This window comes from Lycorma delicatula, chromosome 2 (assembly GCF_047948215.1).
Source record: "Lycorma delicatula isolate Av1 chromosome 2, ASM4794821v1, whole genome shotgun sequence".
Taxonomy (NCBI): domain Eukaryota; kingdom Metazoa; phylum Arthropoda; class Insecta; order Hemiptera; family Fulgoridae; genus Lycorma; species Lycorma delicatula.
The window spans coordinates 6182690-6206076 of NC_134456.1; the positions used below are offsets into that span (position 1 = coordinate 6182690).

A 23387-nucleotide genomic window follows, 5' to 3' on the forward strand; every position below is an offset into this window, starting at 1 on the left:
GAAAAAAATTTTCCAACACAAAACTTGTAAATCATGCAAAAATCTACAACTTATATAGAGTTCAGTTTTTAACATAACCTAAAAATTTTCGAGAAAAATGCAAAAAAAATTATTTTTTTTTTAGTTTTTTATTTTTCAATTTCCGCAAAAATAATTTAATTTTGACGAAACTTGGTGAAAGTATACCTTTCTGTAGCTTAAATAACCACAAATTTTTTTGACGTCAACTTTCGCCGGAAATCGTATAATATCATTTTTCACCCATTTTCTATCCCCCCAAATCAATCCTCCACCCACCCGCTCACGCATTTATTTTTTTTACGTTTATTATAGGCTCCTTTACCATTTGCACTTATAAAACACCAGGTAACAATTTTTTCCCCTCTCTAAATGAGTTATTTCGATAAGTCTCTGTAAGCTAATCGTTGTGACTGGTGAAATTTAACATAATTTTCTAATGGATTATTTAAAAAATACATTATTTATTTATAGACTTTGCATACCAGTTTATAACAAACATCCATATGAATTGTTTTAATTAATTTACAACTTTATCGATTAGTTTTGAGTACTAAAATATTTATTTTAGAACAACTAGATTACTTTATTTTCTTATTTTTGCGCCGTTCTGTCCGCATAACAAATTGTATTATACATTTCATGTTATATAGAATTGGCACTGATCCAAAAAGTTCTTCTCTTTATATATACGTACATATATATCACACTCGTTATTAAGGTAGGGAATATTAGCACTGTAACAAGAAAACACTATATTGTAACTTAATTCAAAAATGTAAAACTTACGTGTTTTTCAACTATTATCGTAAAACGATAATATATTGGAATTATTTTTTTTTTCATTTTAATTTTAATATTAGATTTTAAACAGATATTTCATTATTACTTACTTTATATTAATGTATTTATTTTATTACATAAACAAATGGAATCGATCACAAGTAAGATATTAAAAATTTACAAAAAGAAAAAACCAACGAAGCGGTTCGTTACTAAATTACGTTAACAGATTTATTGAAACGATAAATAGAATTACTAAAAAATTAAGAAAAAAATAATTTATAAAGACAGAGTAGGATCTAGCTCGGAAGATTATCTAAGAAAGTAGATAATTTTTAAATAGATCTCTAGTTAAAATTTTAAGAATAAATTAACAAATTCATATTTTCCATAAAATTTTCGAGATGTTTAATTGAAGTCGAATTTATTTTACTTTTTTTAACATTGATTTTTATTTTAAATTAGTTTTATGTTTATTTTGAATACGGATAGAAACGCAAAAAAAATTAAGAAAAAATGTAATAATTCGCAAAAAACTTAAAGGCGAGGTTTATAAGTCCACAATAATCTGAAAATTATTTGTTTTTAAACTGGTATGTACCATTTTAAACTGGTATTTAATTAGCTTTAAAGATGGCTAAATAAATTGCTTTATTGATGTATTGTTTTATTCGATTTCTCTCTTTTTTTTAAATTTTGATTGTTCGCTTTTGTAAAATGTTTAATATTTTTTTTTTTTATAAAAAGTTTTGTCGTTTAACTCGTAGTTAAAATCTGTCACTTTTGATAAGTTTTGTTTTTTAATAACTTCGAAATCCTTACATTTGTATATTTAGTTTCTCTGGAGAATCCAATTGTCTACAAGTTTGTTTAAAACTTTTGTATGTTTATTACCCATTTAGCAAAGTTATTTTATTCCAAACATAAAATAGCTTGTTTTTCGGTCCCAATCTTTTGTCTTTTGCCCCAGATTTCTGAAAGACTACTAAAAATACAGTTCTGGAAACTTTTTTAATTTTTCAGATCATATTTCATTTAAAACCACTAAATTTACATTTAAAATCGGATCCCAAGAATTACAGTCCGGCTTAATTTTAACGAAGGCGTAGTAACTGGGCGAAATATTTCGCCAGCCTACAATCGCTAATGAAGCGTTTACAAGCCTATGTTTATACAAATCTTCTTCTTTATTGTCTCTAGTAGAAAATGTCCTGAAAGTTTGTTACATTTTTCGTGAATCACTCTGTAAAACCGGTAAACTAATAAAGAAAAAACAATTTTTGATTATTTTTAAACCTTACATTCTTTTGAAATATCTATTAAAAAAAAAGATAAGAAAACACTGCATAAGTAAAATGCTCTATCATCCTTTTCAAATTTATGTATATGTAAATTAACGGTATTCTATCTACCGACTTTTTCCGAATAATGTACATTTTAGTCAAGTATGATTATGAAAAAAATATAAAAACAAGAACAAAAAATTAGTATGTTCGATTTGATAAAATGGATAAAAATATATGAAAAATAATATCAAAATAACCATTATTAACAACAGGGACGAAGTGAGGAATAACATAAATAAGTTATAAAAAAAATGTACGCATAAAATTTGTAATATAAAAATTTCAAATCAATATTGTAACAAGACCGGTATAACGGACCTGAGTAACGGATTCCTGCCAATTAAGAAGAAAATTGTAGAAAATATAATAATAATGGGAGGAATCCATAAAGGGGCTAAAAGAAACACCTTTAGTAAAGAAAACAGGTCCGTTTAACAATCGTCTTTTGTAATATTGCCCGCTGACACAGTAAACAGATGTTCGTTCTGTGAGAAGAGTTACCGGAACAAAGTTAGGAATGCATGGAAACGAAAGGGCCGGGTCGATCGTTCTCACGCTCAACTGGGATCTTGTCCGGCAGGTAAAGAAGATAGGAGTATAAATATTTCTGGGAAGACCAGTTAAAAATCAGTTCCGCGAGGAGAGTCTACGATGCGAGTTCTGCGAATCAGTCCGCGAAAGTATTTTGCGCGAAGGTCAATGAAGGAGCGAATTTCGAGTGCAGGTTCGATGAAACTAATACTGCGAAAACAAGAAATGGTTCGGTGAGTTAATGTAAGCGAGAGATAATGTTCTAAATTTCATTCGTAACTGTTAGAATAGTTTTATTTGTGAACAGCAAAGGTATTTGCAGTAAAAGAACTTTATACTTGTGCTATCTATTGTACTATTATTGTTAATACAAGATAGCGATTAAAAGTTAAGACTAGCGGTCATGGTATATCTTTTGTCAATGGGAATGAATTCTGATTTTTATTATTTACCTAGCTGTGAATAAATCCTGACAATTACTTTAAATTCTGTTTTGTATGTAATCTCTGTTTATTATTATTGACATTTACGATTATTTGTTTGTTATTGACTTCTTCCCCCTGTCCCCCGGCCGGCTCCTTGCAATTAAGTATAACGGAGTCCAGGGGAGTGTCCATATACTCAAACATGCCTTCCTGCCTAGCGGCTATATTCGGAATGACAGTCGGCCTGCCGGTTGGATCTTTCCTCCGTGCCTGCATCTAACTCTTAGAGTAAGGTAACCAGGCCCGACTATGTCGTTCCTGGACCCCACCCCAGAAGCCGGGACTCGGTCTTTACGCCAATTCCTCTAACGAGGACACCCCGGAAGGGATAGCTCGCCGGGATTCCATCTTTTTCAGAGACGGCGTATTAAAAGTCCCCGTACCTCATCAACCCCTGCCCGCCCGCGCAAGCACGGACGAACAGTGGCTCCGCATTATTGTTATTGACATTTAATATTATTATTGTTTACTGTTGCCATTATTGTCATTATTCTAAATATTGTTGTGAAATGTTTTTTTATTGTCTATTACTATTATTATTTTATTATTGCGGTTGTGATTACTATACTTTTTTTTTTATTTGTTCTATGACTGCCGTTTATAATTGTCATTATTATTGCTTTGCCTTGTTTTACTTATGTTTTTAAACCAATAGATTGTAATTGTATACACAATTTTCAATTGTCAATCTCTCAACATCCGGATCGAGCCGCGAACACGCGACAACATAAATAGGTAACGATTTTATTTGGGTTTTTTGTTTTTTTACCAATAGTTACTGCATTTAAAATACGGTGACATTTATTAATAAATAACAATCCTTAAAAGTTAAAAGGTAAAAATTTAAGTAAATGTATTCCAGTGAGTAATAAGGATTCAATCAACGTACGGGAGGACTATGTAGTATATGCATACACTGTATGCTCATAATACCGTGAAGTGGTAATTCCAGTATTGCAAAATGCATTATGTATAGCGTAACGTAAACGATTTAAAAATAAACAAAGTAAGCTAATACAAAATATATAAGCACTGTAACACACACACACACATGTACACATAATACACGTATTATAATACTTCGACAACATAATATACGAGTTAGATGTCGGTTAACAAGCATCACATATCTTAAGTCACGTTCACTGTAGTCACAACTATTAATGTCACTATTACTGCTGCACGATACATGACTGACTCATGTTCATAAAATACATACCTCAAATTTAACATCCGTTAAATTTCCACAATTAACACACGCGCACACATATTCATAAACGTAACTAAAGCGATAAGAAAGAATTTTTCTTGTAGGATTAAATTATGAAAATTATTTAGTTTTAAACTCAAGATTACATTAGAAAGAAATCAAATATTTAAAATAATTTTCTAAACCAAACCCCAGTAGTTCTACGGACAGAATATTCACTCGTTTTGTAATGAATCTAGTAAAAAGAACTCCACAAAGAAATTTAAATAATAAGGTTAATATTAAAGGTACAATACAAAATATAATTTTATTGTTTTAACAATATCTTAAGTACTGTTTCCAAGAACACCGGATACCACTGACTTATGAATGCTCAAATAGCTACTTGCATACTACATTCTCTTCTTTTTTTTTAATTTTTACTTTCCCGACTATAGCTCTGTTGCTAATGGACGAGCAAAGTAGTCATAGGCAAAGAGAAAGTATAGGGATCGACCAATATTTAATTATCAGGGTTTTTGCAAATATCGATCTTTCAAGACGAGCTGTGTATTAACCTGTATTTTGATTATTAGCTCCGGACTTACTCAAATAAATTCTTCAAAAAGAGATCAAAAAATTTTTATATTTCGGGCACTGGTGTTAATCTAAGACAAAATTAAAAAAGGGGAGAGATAGTTTTCACTCTTTTATAATTTTTTATTTAATGTATAGCGGTCGTAGAGAACTAAGCTTTAGTACGATGAAAATATTCATTAAGTTGTTTAAAGTTCTAAGGCTTTAAGTCAATCGGATTTACGGAGAGAGAATATCCAACATTATTTCTAAATAATTGTTGCCTTACATCTCAAAAACCTGTTAACCAAAAACGTTGAAATCTGGCACAAATAATTGGCTATATATAAATATATGCCAGCCGGTCAAAGCTTGCTTCGTTCGTCGTTGTCTAGTCAGGGGCTTCGCCACCTACACCCCCATTTTTTTTCATTATCTTCAGGTTGTGAGAATAATACTAATAAATAACAATTAAAGCCTGAAAAGCTCTCTTTTCCATCGTTTCCCTCGTTCTTGAAAGAGAACATCGATACGCTCCTACTGTAGACGAACATATCCCTTTTGGTTCCCCTTTCCAACACTCTAAAATACCTTATATTTTGGGAAAAGGTCAAGGTAGATAGCTGAAAATATAATATGTTATAAGACGCATAGTCTATTATTTTTGTGTCGAAAAACAAAATCAAAAATGGTATTAGGTCGTCGTCCGTGAGGAAAAATTCACAACTTCACTCCTACGGAGGCTAGGGCCTCGATCTATAGCCTAAAACTATCTCTGGGATAATATGAATATGTCCTGAAAATTTGAAAGCAATTGGTCAGTTGGTTCTTGCGTGAGGCAAACGGTCGGACAGACGGACAGAACCCACCACAAACTTTCGCATTTATAGATTATAGATATGCGAGTATATATATATATATATATTATACATACACACGCACACGCACACACAAACATACCAGCTTCTAAATGATTTTCCACCCCATCGAACTAGGGAACATCACTGTACACATTGTTTTAGTGAACTATAATTATTTGAATAACACTGGCGAATCGGACCCACTTATTGAAGTCAATAATTTTACTTAAGTAAAACCGTAAACTTAAAATAAAAAACAAGGGGGATAAACGGGCCCCGTATTTAAAATATTAGTTATTTTAAACTTTAGTTTTCAATTCTGACAATTCAATTGTTAATGTAGTAATATTAATGTAGACGACTTGAGAACATTTTAAAAAGTCGGGCCCCGTGGGATCCGAATTAAAGACTTTTTAATATCTTTTCATTTTTTTTAATAATTTCTGATACTTATTTGTTTTTTTTAAGTCGTTTGCTATTAAAAATGTTATGTGGTATTACGAGAAAAAGTTATTTGATCAAGGGAATCAAATCATCGGATCTCCATTTTTTTACTTAATATTTTCATATTTTTTGCAATTGTACTCTAAATATTGCTAAATTAAATCATTAATATTTAAAAACCCTAAATAATAATTGAACTAAAAACTTATCAAGGGCAAACCCGGAAAATTTATTAACCCGTTGCCCGTTTTTTAATTTGGTATTCGAGGGATATAAACAAAAAAAACTAAATTTATGGAATATCACAAAAAATAAAAAAATATACAGTGGTACGCAAATTAATGGAAAATTTTAAAATTTTAACAAATTTTACATTTATTTACATAAGTTTAGATTATACATTTTTGCTAGTATGATATATTTCCATCATAAGATTTTACTAGCTCCCCGTACCAGCTTCGCCCGCTATATATGGTTACTTACGTTTTCCGTAGCGGTCAATCTTTTTATTTTATGTTTTTTAGTCCAGTAACCGGAGTCACGTGCAGCCAGTCACACGTCTAGTAACGGTGGCAGTGGCTGTGTTAGTTGAGCCACAACGCCGTATACCTTCGCACCCCTTAAATAATTCGAAATTTAAAAAAACCGGAAAATATTTTTTAAATATATATCTGAAGAGTATTTGCAAACCCAAATCTACTGAATATCTCGTTTAATATAATCGGGATTGGTAAAATTTACAATCATGATTCAAAATTTTTTTTACCTTTTTTCACCCCCCTTCAAGGTCAAATTTCAAAAATCTATAAATTAGTTTATTCACTTGAAGATAACACTCACCATAAAACAGGTTTCTTTCTTCATTTTTTACCGAGAAATTAAAAAAATATCAGGGTTTCGAATAAATTCATTTTAACCCTTGAAACACGGAATTGCAAAAAATCTAGAAATTGGTTTTTAGACATTCACGTAAGATTATACACACAAAAACAGCTGATATGTTCATCTGTTATGGAAAAAAATCAGTAAATTTCATTGTTACTTAATTTTACTCTTTTAAACTTGAAATTTAAAAAGTCTTTCTTAGCGTGCAGTTACACTGTATGAATGTGTACAAATTTTCATCTATTTATCTTCAGAAGTTTTTGCCTGGCGTTTATTATGAATCACTCAGATATGCTGTCTTCAATTTCAATAAGATCTATTGAAAATACCTCTAGTGAAAAATATCTTGGTAGCGGCTCGACAACTAGCGGCCTGAATGAGAAGTGCAGCACGATAACGGATTATTTATTACTTTCACTTTTAATAAATAATCTGTCATTTTAAGATTAGATTTCCGAATAACCGTGATCTGTTAGATCGAGAGAGTGCCTGATGCATGGAAACAAAATTAGCCTTCAACCTACAAACAAATACCACGTTTGAATTTTGAAAATCGAACGATAGTAGTTTGCAGAGATATTATAAGAGCGCCCCACTGCACCTCCCAAAGCAGCGCTCTAGGGGCATGCCGTATATGATCATCACCATCATGGTGATAAATGGTCTAGCCTCCCACAAGGTGATCGCATACCTCACCGGTCTAGCCTCACACGCAGTCAGCACAGGGGAGCATTTTATTTTAAAAGAGTTTTTTTTTTAATTTACTTAATATTATTTTATAATAATAATTCTATTATATCTGTAATATTATTCATTCGATTGATTCGATGCGTTCAGTTCTAACCCAGCTCACGCAGTGATAGAGACTCACAGTTCAAGTAAGTCTCCACTATTACATATATATATTTTAGAGATTCTTTGAGATGAAATTTATCTAAAAGCTTTTTCAGCTATGCCTACAAACATGAGTAAAAATTTAGTTGCGATTGATAGAGTAGTTTTCTGTTTATCTCGAACAAATGAAAACTATCTTCCACTTTATATAATAATATAGGTGTAGATAATTTTTTTCGCTCTTTTTGACATAAACTGAATTATTTTTACCTCTTATTCTTTAGAGAAGTTTTCCATTTGACTTTAGAGAAATCATACTGGTTTTTATTGCTAAGAAGAAAAGTTAAAAAAATGTGACAAATACAGAACGTTAAGTGATATCCCACGCAGCCGAAGTATTGTTATGAATTATAATCAAGACATCGATGGAAAATTAGACTAGAATAGAAAGAGTACAGAATATATTTAGAAGTGGGTAGAAACAAACAATATAATAGAATTACTGAAAATAATTGGAAAGAGCAATGTGGAAAAGAGTAAAAAATTGTTTATCGTGTTTATTGATCTGGAAAGGCATCTGGGAGAGTTATATGGGACAGGCTGATGGATGTATTGAGAAACATGGAATAAATTGGGGTGAGAGAATAGAGTTAAACTTAAACCAGACAGCACGAGTTAAGAACTAGATTGTGGATACCAGTGTTCTTTAGCGGTTGAGTTTCAATTAAACACACATCTCAAGAATGGTCGACCTGAGACTGTACAAGACTATACTTCATTTACATTTATACATATCATCCTCATTCATCCCCTTAAGTAATACCTTACGGTGGTTCCGAAGGCTAAACAGGAAAAGAGAGGAGATAAGAACAGAATGACAGAAAAGTGAAGAGAATGGACCAGAGGAGGGGAGTCATGATAGTTCTTCTCAACTACTCTGTTTAACCTATATTTAGAGGAAATAATTGGATAATCCTCTGATGGGAATGAATATAAGTAGAAGGAGAATCGAATGCATAAGATTTTCTGATGATATGGTTCGGCTGGTAGATAGTAATGAGAAAGGGACCGAGATGCTTAAAAATCTTGAGAAAAAGTGTAAATAATATGGAACAATAATAAATAGAGATTAAGATCAAGGGTATGATAATAAAAGGAAACGGTGAAAGGGTAAATATTAGTTTGAATAATGAGTAGAACAATTCAAATATTTGGGAAGCACAGTAACTGAAGACATCCATTGTACAACAGAACAAAAAATTACAGTAGCTATGGCGACTAGAGGAAAATGTTCTCTATGAACCATAAACAAAGAATTAAGGAAGAGATTGACAAAGTGCTTTATAAATAGACTGTAGTATGGTCTGATGCTAAAATATGGACCCAGAGGAAGCAGTATGAAACACGATTACAGGTATTTAAAATTTTAATTTGGAGAAAAATGAAACGATAAAGTAAGAAATGAAGAAATGTTGCATAGTATAGACAATGTTTATAAGAAGAAAGATGAACTGGCTAGGATACTGGTTGAGAATTGGATGTCTGATGCAAAGAGAGAAGAAAGTATATATTATCAGATAATAGATTCAATTACGATCGAAAGAAGATATGAAAACACACTCTAATGATATCATTAAGGGACTGGTAAAGAAATATAAAGCATGAAAGAGAGTAACCAGACATGTTGTATGAGGGCTGCCAGAAAGTAGAACACTGAACTTGAAAGTAGATTGATTGATCTTTAAATTTTTCATTCACAGAATGCACTTTTAATCAGTTTTCCTTTGCCATGCAGTCTGGCTTCCTTATTTCTCTATTCAATATAAATCATAAATCCTCAATATGGTTGAGATTGAGTGAGTTTTCCAGCAAATTTAATAAGCAGATACAAATTTTTTTGCCATTTTTTGAAGAATAAGAGGAATTAAGATTAATAATCATGACTAAATTTTTGATGATCAACTTTAGATAACATAACTGTAAAAAATCATTACTTTTAGAAGTCTTTCTTTTTCTGTCACATTTTCTCTTTATCCATAACTTGATAGAACCAATCTCTTTTTTCAGTTAGATAATGGAACTGACAGCTTTTAAATTCATCCAACAAAGTGATGTAAATTTAACGTTGAGACATTAAAGAATATTCATGGAGAGTTACGATTTTAGTTGGGTTTTTTGTATATATGATCCATTTAAAACAGTAAATTGAATCATTACAATAAAAAATTATGAGTACATTTTATATATCTATATATATCTATATATATATATATATATATATATATAGTAAAAACCAAATTTACTGTCTACAATAAATTATACCATTAATAACTTTATAAAACACTGTTTATTAACTTCACACTAGATTATAAAAGACAAACAATAAGTGTATACAAAATAATCAACAAAGTTGTCCTAGCAAAGAGTGGTGAGACCAACTTTCCCTCTAGGGTGCAATCTCTTCATTAATTTGTCCAGTAATGTAGTTAGAAAGATACGAAGCTGTACACTAGTAGTATAACAGTCTCAAAGGCAAACTTTAAATGGAATAAAATGTAAACAGTAATTTATCTAATAGTTAACCGCTGTGAAGCAGACTGGAAATGGTGTTTTATGGTGATATCAAAAGTAAATTCTATTTTTTAAACCGAATATTTTATGAAAAATCATTTTACACGTATTCATTATGACCAGTGACTCGCTTCGTTTGTTCAATTAGCTCAATAAACATCTGGTAATATGACAACTAATATTTTGAAAAGTAATCCAGTTAGGGATGTTTAAATATTTAAAGAAAGCAAAAGGAGTTTAGTTGAAGAAATTACTCTTTACAATCATAATGAGTGTATGTTAAATGCCATAATAATGTCATGTCATGCTGACATGACATACAAATCACATCCTTCCAGGCTTCCTAAGAGAAGAGAGAATCAAAAGTGTTTTCCACCTGGCTTCTTTACTGTGACAAACGTACTGTTGCATGCCCAGCCCCATTGGAATGTGTGAGGTATTCATCCTCACAAATTTTATTCTTTTTAACACAGTGACTAGTTGCAAAGTGAAACACGATTACTCTCAAATAAATTAATTGTGACTCAGACTCCTATATCTTATGTGTACTTGAATGTAGCCAAATGAAGATTGGGATAGGTAGCTAAAACATCAAATTCACCTAATCCTGTCAAAAAACATTTAATTATATATATTACCAACACTGAGAAAAATAAAACCTTTTATTTGCTCAGCAGAAGAGCAGCAGAACTTGAAATATTATTAATATTAGTCCCCATACAAAAAAAAAAAAATGAAGTCTCACTTTGGATGAAGGATATATAATCCAGTTCACTTATTAGAACGGATTGAAATAAACCATTCAGTGCCAGAACAGTTGGGAAAATCATTCCCATGGTTAGTACACTTTTGCGCATATCTCCTTATACAACTATGTAGAAGTGATACTTAAAGCAAGGGCAAACAAATTAGACCAAGGATGCAGTCCACCAGTAACTAAACAGTGTTTGTTTACATCAAACATTAGTAGTATGAAAGTTAACTTATCAATGAAAAAACATTGTACGACAGACTTGTTTTGAAGTTTCTTCTTCTCCGACTTAATTTTGTATCCAATACTCTTTATAAAAGTTATTTAGAGACTTTACAAAAAAAAACAAAAAAAAACTATATTAATAATATTAATATAGTTCCACATTTTTTTCAAATAGATAAAAAAAATCTTCCTTTATCAAAGAGATATTCTCATATATCTTCTGTAAATATCAGCTCAACTTAGGGCTTTTACAGTAAATATTTCAGGAGTTATATGTATCTGTTACATGCAGGAAGAATTAGGAGTTAGGAGTCCAAGTCTCATGGAAAGAACCTCAGCTCCAGGCTGAATATTTTATTTAACTATCCCACGGGAACAGTTCTTCGGTATGTCCAAGACATCAGTGACCAAATCAACTAAATTAATACAAAGTGTGCAATAACTTATAAAATTTTACAAAATTTATGGATTTCAATGTTCTTTAAAGTAATATGTAACAACCTTACCCTTTTCATTTAAAATAATTTTCAGTTAACCCCCTTCGGGACTCGAGATGTGGTGGTTTCATACAAAATATAGATTTTTTCGAAGTGGGGATATTTGCTAAATTTCATTTTTTAATAATTTATATATATATATATATATATATATATATATATATACGTTTTTAAATTAAAGTCCGTTTTAAATTTACGCGATATAAACAGATGGTGCTTGCAAAGCTCAGTTATTTAAATCGGTAGTCAGCTGTAACCAACAGGTTAATTATTTCCTTTTTAGTATTCATCCATTTATAATGAGTGCTACTCACGCAATATCGAGTATATCACAAAAATCACGTGATCTCGCCAATTGTGAAGTGCGAAGTAATTCGATTTTTGATGGGCAAAAAAAAAATTCTGCGGCTGAAATTCACAGACAAATTTGTGACGTTTACGAGCCAAGTATTATGATTGACGCTAAAATAAGACAATCGTGAAATTTAATTTTGAGAAGAGCGAACGAACGTTCATGATGAAGAATGTAGCGGCCGGACCGTCGGTGACAATGGATGACTTGATCGAAAAGGTCGACGATAAACTTCGAGAAACCGACGTTTCACCGCGTCACGTTTGTCTTTAATGTTTCATGGTTTTTGATTTATGAAATTTTTACTAAATAATCTGGCTATTAAAAATTGCGTGCAGGATGAGTGCCGATGGGTTAACTGACATACGCAAGGAAAATCGTCTTGCTACAGCGCATGAATTTTTGCGCCGTTAAGAAAATGAAGGTGAGGAATTACATGATCGCATCGTTGTGGATTTCTTATTCGAACGTCGAGACAAAGCAGCGGTCGATGCGTTGGCGACATTCATCATCTTCTATACGGAAGACGTTCAAATAAGAACCTTCGGTAAAGAAGCTTACGGTTACTGTTTTTTCGAAACAAAAAGTGAGTTTTACTTGTTGAATTTAGCGATCGCGGAAATACTTTGAATGCAGATACTTTAAAAAAAAATACAGTGTCCAAGAACAATTTTGATATTGAGTAAACAATTTATTTATTAAGATATAAAAAGGGATTGTTTAAATTTAGAAACATTAAAATTAAACGTTTTTTTTTTTTACCTGTAATCAAAGACATATGTGCACCATAATTAATTTGCAAAATATCCAACCGGTAATCAATTTCATGACATGTCCGTTGTAACATATCCACATCTATGAGTTCGAACAGGCTGACAATCCTCTCCTTAAGGACATTAATATTCACTACAAGAGTTTCGTATAAATTATCCTTGATAAAACCCCAGGTAAAAATCACATGGAGTTATATACTGTGATCGAGGTGGCCAAGCGATCGGTACATCACGTCGAATCCAGCGATTTGGGAATGTACTGTCGAGGGATCAATGCACTAATAAACCCCGATGTGGTGGCGTTGCAGCTTGTCGGAAAAGGATTTTGGGTTGTAACTCTTCAAGTTGAGGATAAACAAACCTTTCTAACAAATCCAGATAAATATTCGGCAAAGGAAAAAGGTTCAATCTCACGATGGTGAAGCAGTCCACACCAAACATTAATTTTTGGGCTACCTCTAAAACAGTCAAGTGAAACGTGTGAGTTCTCTGATCCCCATATTTGAACGTCCTGAGTGTTCACTTTTTCAGACATGTGAAATGTAGTCTCGTCTGAGAAGAAAACGTTTTAAGGTAACAATCATCATATCCACAGCAAATAATCTTATAGTAGTGAGCTCTTGTGGTGTAATGTGCTGCAATATTTGTAATTTATAAGGACGCAATTTAAATCGTTTCTTCAAAACATCGTGAATGATAGATCGCGGAAGATTTTAGTCGCCCGCTGCACTCCAAATTGACATCTCAGGGCTGCGAACAAAAGACTGACGAACGATCCCCTTTTTTTCATCTGATGTTGTAGGCCTACCTGCACCCTTCTTATGTTCAACGCCGCGAGTTTCTTTAAATTTATGATACCATGAAAGAATACTTGCTCTACAGGGTGGCTCAAAGTTATACAGAGTTCTAAAATTGCGTCGAACTTGTGCGTCTTGTTTTGTTTCAGTAAACCACTCTACGCATCGTGCTTTCATCTAGACATTCATGGCGACTGACGTATGCGGTACGTATGCAATCACAGGGCTGTATAATATTTGCCGAGGGAAACTTAGAGTTACCTGTTAAAGAGAGCCCAACCATTCATTAATAGGATTATTATTTTTTTTTTTAATCGGATATCAAAGTTGATCAGATAATTCTCGGACAACCGACTAACGACTAAATACAAACAGACATTTTTAATAACAGTTACGACTTGAAAAACAGATTTTTTTTGTTATATTTTTAACATATTTCAGTATTCAGTTTCCAAATTCAGAAAGAGATATCTCATAAATAATATTAAAATATTTTTTATATCTTTCACAGTATCAATTCTTACAGAATTCAGTTTTTAACTTATGCATAAAAAAATAATTTTAAAGGAAGTTAGTTATTAAATTCGATTATCTAAAGAACCACGTTTTCTTTCTGAGTGAAGTAGGTTTATAAAAAAAAAGATAAAAAAAAATTAGAGGTGATAAAATATATCTGTTGGATTTAATTGGATTCAATTAATCTTCTATTTATTTATATTTAAATTTAAATTCATAACGTCGTATCATTATGAACTAAATATATAAAATCAATTTAATTTTTATACATGTCACGTATATTAGTTCATTACTTATCCTGACACGTTCAGTAAACATTTACTTTACTTTTTCAGTAAAGAGAATTTAATATGAAAAAGGACAAAGAATAAGCTAACTGCATTGGCTTTTTTCTCTTGAATATTTATACCATAATTCTTTTTTTTTAATTTAACCCCCATAATAATTTACAAAAATAATTATGAACATTTTAATTTTAAAAAAAGGAAAAATAGTACGGTTTTGTTAAATAGATTTTATTCAGATAAGTGCATAAAAATATATAATCACTTTTTTTTTGTCTTCAGTCATTTGACTGGTTTGATGCAGCTCTCCAAGATTGCCTATCTAGTGCTAGTCGTTTCATTTCAGTATACCCTCTACATCCCTAACAATTTGTTTTACATATTCCAAACGTGGCCTGCCTACACAATTTTTTCCTTCTACCTGTCCTTCCAATATTAAAGCGACTATTCCAGGATGACTTAGTATGTGGCCTATAAGTCTGTCTCTACTTTTAACTATATTTTTCCAAACGTTTCTTTCTTCATCTATTTGCCGCAATACCTCTTCATTTGTCACTTTATCCACCCGTCTGATTTTTAACATTCTCCTATAGCACCGCATTTCAAAAGCTTCTAATCTTTTCTTCTCAGATACTCCGATCGTCCAAGTTTCACTTCCATATAAAGGGACACTCCAAACATACACTTTCAAAAATATTTTCCTGACATTTAAATTAATTTTTGATGTAAACAAATTATATTTCTTACTGAAGGCTCGTTTAGCTTGTGCTATTTGGCATTTTATATCGCTCCTGCTTCGTCCATCTTTAGTAATTCTACTTCCCAAATAACAAAATTCTTCTACCTCCATAACCTTTTCTCCTCCTATTTTCACATTCAGCGGTCCATCTTTGTTATTTCTACTACATTTCATTACTTTTGTTTTGTTCTTGTTTATTTTCATGCGATAGTTCTTGCGTAGGACTTCATCTATGCCGTTCATTGTTTCTTCTAAATCCTTTTTACTCTCGGCTAGAATTACTATATCATCGGCAAATCGTAGCATCTTTATCTTTTCACCTTGTACTGTTACTCCGAATCTAAATTGTTCTTTAACATCATTAACCGCTAGTTCCATGTAAAGATTAAAAAGTAACGGAGATAGGGAACATCCTTGTCGGACTCCCTTTCTTATTAGGGCTTCTTTCTTATGTTCTTCAATTGTTATTGTTGCTGTTTGGTTCCTGTACATGTTAGCAATTGTTCTTCTATCTCTGTATTTGAACCCTAATTTTTTTAAAATGCTGAACATTTTATTCCTGTCTGTAATCACTAAATACCCATATATCACGTTCAGAATGAATGTACGTATTGTTTTCTCGCAAAAACAAAAATAATTAATTTATTTGGAAGTATTAAAGATATTCTTAATCAAAAATAATGAAAAGCTAATAAATAAATCTGAAAAACAGCTATATTTCATATTAATATACGAAGATGTAATTAAACTACCTCTTGTCCACATTTTGCTCGTGATTTTGGATTTATATATAGAATAATTTTCAAAAGAAACATCTATTTTTTGTTATAATTATGGTCGAAATTACGGTATATTTTAGTGTGCATATCGGTAAATTGATCTATTTATTTTGACGAGGATTTTGGTCTTACCAAATTGCTTGTAGTGGTTGGCTTTATCCAGAAAAATGTTCGTAACAGTTGACTTTAACGACTGACGTTCACGGACGTCGTGTTCTTTTAAGAGAGTAGTAAACACAACGAAACTTTTATTAAGCACTTTTTTGTAAACTACATTAACGGTATTCCCAATAATTCATAAAGTGCTAACACTAAAACAATTGATCGACGTGCAAGCTGCATATTCTGTTACTCCCAAGAAGTCTGTGGGGCGCTTATCTAGCCGGTCTGGTCTCTCCGTTGGTTTGCACACACGGCATCGCACAAATGTTATAAGATGTAACCGAACAGAATTCGTGTTGTTCACGAGTTGTTACATGCAGATACTGGAAAACGTGTAGCTTTCTGTCAGCGGTTCATGTCATCTGTAACGCCAGATGGAGAAGAATTCGATGATCGGTTTCTGTCTGACGAGGTATGCACCTTGATGTACACGTGAATGCACAGAATTGTCGCATTTGTTGTTCGTAAAAGCCACATCGGCTTTCCGAGTCTCCTCTGCACGAACAAAAAGTGGGTGTTTGATGTGCAATTTCCGTAGACGAATCTTCATGACATTCTTTCACGGCTCAGTTAACAGTGAGCGCTACGAACAGATGGTGCAACAATTTGTAAACACTATACCTGCAGACCGGTTAAAGTATACGTGGTTGTAGCATGACAATTCTACGGCTCATATAGCCAACACTGACTTTCTTGAATCACTGTTTTCGTGAACAAACGATTTCGAAGGGGTTGTGGCCCCCTCGGACTCCTGATTTATCTCCTTCTGACTTTTTCTTCTGGGGATACCTTAAGGATGCTGCTTACAGATCTCATCGTCACACCATTCCCGAATTGCAAAGCGAAATTTAACGATGTGTAGCTGCAGTTTCTCAAAAAAACGTTACAACATGCGTTTAAAAGCATGCAACGTCATATACAATTATGTGAATCGCATAATGGAAGCCGCTTTCAACAACTACTGTAACTTACTCATTTTCCCATAAGGTTGCATCACTTTTTGAATAGTCTGTAGAATGCAATCATTGCTTGTTGTATATTGTTGAGATTCAGAATTTTCATACTAAATTTTGGTGCGCCCCTGTTCCACAAATTGGATTTTCTCACCAAAATGATGAGACAGACATGTGCCTTTTTGTCTCGAAACGAGATTGACATGGACCGATCTTCACAAATGGGAAGATTCCCAAATGGGGCTTTTTTTCACCTTTGGCTTCATATAGACTCATGAAAAACTTCGCCTCGAGATTTAAAATTTTCATACTAAATTTTGGTGCGCCCACAAATTGGATTTTCTCACCAAAATGATGAGACTTGTGTCTCGAAAAGAGATTAACATGGACCGATCTTCACAAATGGACACCTTCGGCTTCATATAGATTCATGAAAAACTTCACCTACGTTTACCGCCACCCAAATTGGATTTTTGAAACGTTAAACACAAATCAATCCGTTTTAAACAAGAGTCTAAATACTAATTTTCACGTCTGTAACACCTTAGGTTTCTTAGACATAAAATCTTCAAAAAAACCTTTTTACCTCCTTATAGATGGAGTTTTACAAAATCCCTCCTTACTGGGTGCCTACGTTATAAAAACAACGTACCCCCTGAAAAATTTATTTATCTACATTCCGGTTTGATCAGCTATCAGTTTGATCGGCTACATTCATACGGTTTGATCAGTGCGTCAGGATACTTTGTTATATATATATATATATTTGTTATATATATATATAGAGAGAGAGAGAGAGAGAGAGAGAGATTAAAGAAATAAAAAAGGGTAATAAAATAAATATAATAATAAAAGAAAACTAATCTGGATAAACTTGGATAACTGTGAGAACTTCCGAACTATTTAACGTATCATGGATCGAAAATATTTACAGTCAATAAATTGGCAGGTAACTGCCAAGACCGATTTTGATTCTGACGGATGATTTTGAGTCCTGACGGATTTTGTAAGTCACCTACCGTTTTGATTACCTCATCAAAAGCAAAGCCTTAGAAAAGATTTAATTTCACCGTTACAGTTATCAAGCTCCTTTGCGTAAAACATATAAAAAAATATTTACGTGTGTCTTTCCGGTTTTTTTTTATTAGCATGAAACTAGAAAATATTTAGTTTTTCAGAAAAGTAAAATATACACAGCTATATAAAAATAATTGAGGCGATGATAAAACTGTGATAATTCAACATTCTGTTCACCTTACATTTATTTATGACTTTTGAGTTGCAGTTTAATTAACAATTTTTAAAACCCTCATAACGTTTTTTTTTTTTTTTTTTTTTTTTGCAAAAGAAACGCATTTAGGTATCTGACGGGCGTTTTGGAATAAATTTGGTTCGTTGGAATGATCAGCGCAATATATATTCGACTATAACAATTTGAAATTGAAACTAAAATGAGAACATGCTTAATGGATGTAAATTAAAAAATATTTTATGGATTAAAAAAGCGTTCGTGGAACGACAGTTCTCTCGTTCAAGTACGTACATTCTACCTGCAATATGTTATGTAGCTCCAATTTGCTTACGACTAACTTGTTTACAAATTTTTTATGGCGTCATAGAAACTGTCTTCATTTTATTTCTGATATAAAATTCTTGTTTTCCCGTGAAGATAGCTTATCCACCCACTCCGGACGTGATCTACGGATATATGTAGCAAACAGACCTTTATTTATGTTCTTATCTAAATCAAAGTCATTTAAAACGGTAATAATTTTGTTTTTTAACTTTTAATTATAATTATTTTCTAAATTATTATTTCGGTGAATTAAAAAGATTATGTTACAAATTTAAGAGTAAAACAAATTGTTGAAAACATAATTTTGACCAAAGTTTTTCCGAGAAAATAACTATGTAATTTTGGAACAACGATGGATAATGTAATAAGTCATCTGGTTCTTGTACAAAATATTAAAGAATTAAAATCTTGAAATAATGACACGTTTAATTAAATTAGGTAATTAGAATACGTGGCTATATTCCTAAAAAAAAAAAAAAACCGGAATAAAAGTTTCAAATTTTTGTACCGTAAAGTAATACTAAAACCCTAGCGAAGCGAGGATATTCAACTAATATTAAAATAATTCTATTAAAAATTTAAACAAACTGAAATTACCATTCCAAAGAACTTTTCGGGACTGTTAAGAAACAATCTCATTTCTGATGAAAAATAAAAATTTCCCGAAAGCAAAATTTATAAAAAATTTTCAATGCGATTCATTCATGATTTTATACGTATCAACACGTTCTTTTATCCAGATATTTTTGTACTTTATTTCAACGTTTGAAACATAAGTAAACAAACCGTTCCACGTCAGGCTCGGGTAAGCAAAACAAAATAACTACCGCGGCCGACAGACTACGTAGGTATGTATCATCTGTCTCCCTATAAAACTAGTCAATAAAACTATCTATAAAACTGTCTATAAAACTAGTCATAACAGCGTCAAGAAGAAACTTACAAATAATATAATATTAAATGTTACTTCAATATTTAAATGATGTTAATGTTATACGTACCGAGTAGGCAAAAATCAATTTCCCACATTACGTGCTAATAAAAAAATAGCAAATATAAAAAGACAGCAAAGAAAAACTATAACTTACATAACCAATAAATTCCCTCTGCATATCTTCATTTCAAATACGCCGCAGCGTTTTTAAATATTAATGACTGAATTCATTACACAAAAGTTTGAGTACAATTGCGAAAAAGGTAAAAATGTTGAGAAAAACATTTGGACCCGATTTCACCCGACTGATCAAATTGTGTTTTAACCGTGAAAATTATTCAGTATTAAATGTAAAATTTAGAAAAGAAATCAGAATTATTAGTAAAGTAGTTTAGGTCCGGTCGACCTCCCTTAAAAAAATTACTTTTTTATCATCAAAATTATACGGTATTTAGAGAATAAGTTGCTAAAAATGAAAAATTATTCGTAAAAAATTTTCCGTTTCATCTACATTGACAGTTGGATTTTAAATCTTGAAAATTAATTTAAAAGAAAAATAAATATTTAAGAACGGGTCCCGTTCACCGTCTTATATTCTGAAGCTTAAAAATGGATTTATTAGGGTAATTGAAAAAAGAATCTAATGTGTGGACACCATATGACTTCCTTGTACGTACAGACGTCACGCCGAAACTAGTCAAAATGGATTCAGGGGTGGTCAAAATGGATATTTCTGTTGAAATCTGAAAACCAAAATTTTTCGCGATCACAATACTTCCTTTACTTCACAAAGGAAGTAAAAAAAAAAAAATTATATATATGTGTGTGTGTGTGTATACCGTGATGCTCCCTTGACCAATAGGGTCGAAAATCAGGGCAAAAATGGAATATTCGAATATCTGTGCCAAATTTCAACGTTTTTGGTCAACGGGTTTTCGAGAGATAAGGAGAAAACTATTTAGAAATAATGTTGAATACCACCTCACTCTTTCTGTAATCGATTTAAATATTTAAATAACTTCGAATTTTTGAAATTTTACAAATAATATTACAATAAAAATTCATCATAATTCAACCTTCACCCCAAAACAGAAATCTTAGGTAACCTTTTATTGGTTGTATATTTTTCCAGTGGAAATTTTTTTAGTTTCTTCCATTTAACATAGTAACATAAAATAATTATAAAAAAAAAAAAAAATGGAACCGACATCAAAATGCGCTAAAAGTAAGAAATAATTTTGTCCAAATATTTAATTCCTTAGACACTTTTTTGAATTGGCGCCTGCTTCTGCAATATTATATATATAATATATATATACAAAATTAATTATATATATCTATACAGGATGTCCCTTATAAAACGCAACCCATCAATCACTCATCCATGAAATTTCAAAAGTCAAGCTTACTTCCCTACTCGTTACTGAAATGGACTCGTCCAACATCTGAACATCGCGGCGACGCAGTAGAACACTACCGATAGGAACAACATTGCAATCATAACGTTCAGTGTATTGCTAGAGACAAGATGGTGTTTTCGTTAGATGGAACGTGTTTTCATTGTCGAGTCGTACTTCAGTACGAAATCAGCGGTTGCAGTGCAGCAAGATTTGTTTCGCCATAAGTACCCAGATAAACCGGCTCCTAACAAAACATCAGTTAGTTGCAAAATTTAGAGAGACTGGTTCTTTAATAACGAGGAACACAAAAGATCTGCGTCAGTGTTGAATACAGATACAGTCGCTGAAATCAAAGACCGATTACTCGCCTCGCCAAATAAATCGGTCAGACGTTTGTCTGCTGAAATTATTAGTCTAAATCGACTGTTCATCGGGCGACCAAACGATTACAATTACGACCTTATCGCATTCAAACGGTTCATCCCCTTCTTGAGTCCGACAAAGAAAAACGGCTACAATATTGTCAACGGTTCCGTCGATTTCTGCGCGAGGGAATTAATGTTATGGATTCCTTATTTTTCACAGATGAAGCACGGTTTCATTCGGATGGCTACGTAAACAGCCAAAACGGTAGAATTTGGAGCTCTAAAAATCCCCACGTTTATCACGAAAAACAATTACACTCGCAGAAGTCGGGCGTGTGGTGCGCGATATCGCGGAAGAAAATAATCGGTCCTATTTTTTTCGAGTACACTATTAATGCAGAACGATATCAGGATATTTTATTTCAGTTCGTCGCATTCTTGGAAGAGGAAGACAGACACTGCTAGCTACAACATGACGTTGTGACATCGCACTACGCAGGTTCAACTTCTGATTTCGTTGAGGAATTCTTTGGTAATCGTGTTATCGGTCGAGGGTTGTGGCCACCAATATCTCCAGATTTGACTGCGGCGGATTTTTTTCTACGGGGTTATCTCAAAGAAAAAGCCTACAACAACAAACCACGAACACTTGAACGATTGAAAGTCAATATTGAACAAGCTGAATTAAATATCCAGCCACAAACTTTGAAAAAAGTTGCAAGAAACGCTGTAAAAAGAATCGAAGCTTGTATTCAATAAGATGGCGGCCACTTCCAACATTTACTCTAAATGTAAGGTAATGGATGGTAATAATAAAAATTACATTTACAATTACACACTCCTTTTTATTATTTCAATACCTACTAATATAAGGTTGGGTTGCGTTTTATATGGGACACTGAACAATATAAATCTGTTCTGTAATACTATATTTGTATACTTCATAAAAATCAACACCGATATTACATCCGTGGCATTCATATTTATGGGCTTTGACTGCTTTTCCGTTTGCAATTATTACGTCTTTTTGTATACGCCATCTATAGATCCATTCAAATGTCACATAAATATGATTTAGACATTAAACCTGTTAACTATATATTATATACTATACTATATATATGTATATATATATATATATATATATATATATATATATATATATATATATATATATATATATATATTATATATCATATATATATATTATATTGTATATTTATGAATGTACAATTTTTGCTAAAAACAATAATTACTTATTCTTAAAAGATAACAATATCAACCATTACTAAGTGTGACAACGGAAATGTTTTCGTTTATCTCAATACTCCAATTTATGAGAAAGGCCCTATTTTTTTGCCATTTTTAATTAATTAGCGAAAGATGTAAAAGAACAATATTAGTCTGTCGATGAATGTTTAAAACCTTTTCTGCATCCCGCTTTAGTGTACGTTAAATTATGCATTATTTTTTATAGTTAGTATCTCTACACGTATAAAAAAGGATGGAGCGATGGTGATGATGACGCCGATTCAAAAGTATTTCGAAGAAATTAGTTTTTAATTTTTTAAAGTATTTTGACGTCGGTTCCATTTTTTTTTTTTAAATAATTATTTCAGAATTTTCAGTGTCTGATTAATAACTTTAAATTATTTGGCGGAGTTAATGTGCTCCTCTTTGGTGATATATGCAGCTGCCTCCGGACAATGGCTATTGGTATTTTGTTCAACCTTCTTTCTTGGTATAAGACAGAAATAAATTT

At 32.0% G+C, this 23387-nt stretch overlaps 1 protein-coding gene across 1 annotated transcript in view; it reads right to left on the reverse strand.

Moving 5' to 3' along the window:
- Positions 1-11061: 11061 nt before the first annotated feature.
- LOC142319826 (mitoguardin-like) overlaps positions 11062-23387 on the reverse strand; it is a 256764-nt gene continuing 244438 nt past the window's right edge. The window contains exon 4 of the mRNA XM_075357498.1: positions 11062-11129. Within this exon, the coding sequence (XP_075213613.1) occupies positions 11062-11129 (68 nt within the window). The remainder of the gene's footprint in view (positions 11130-23387) is intronic.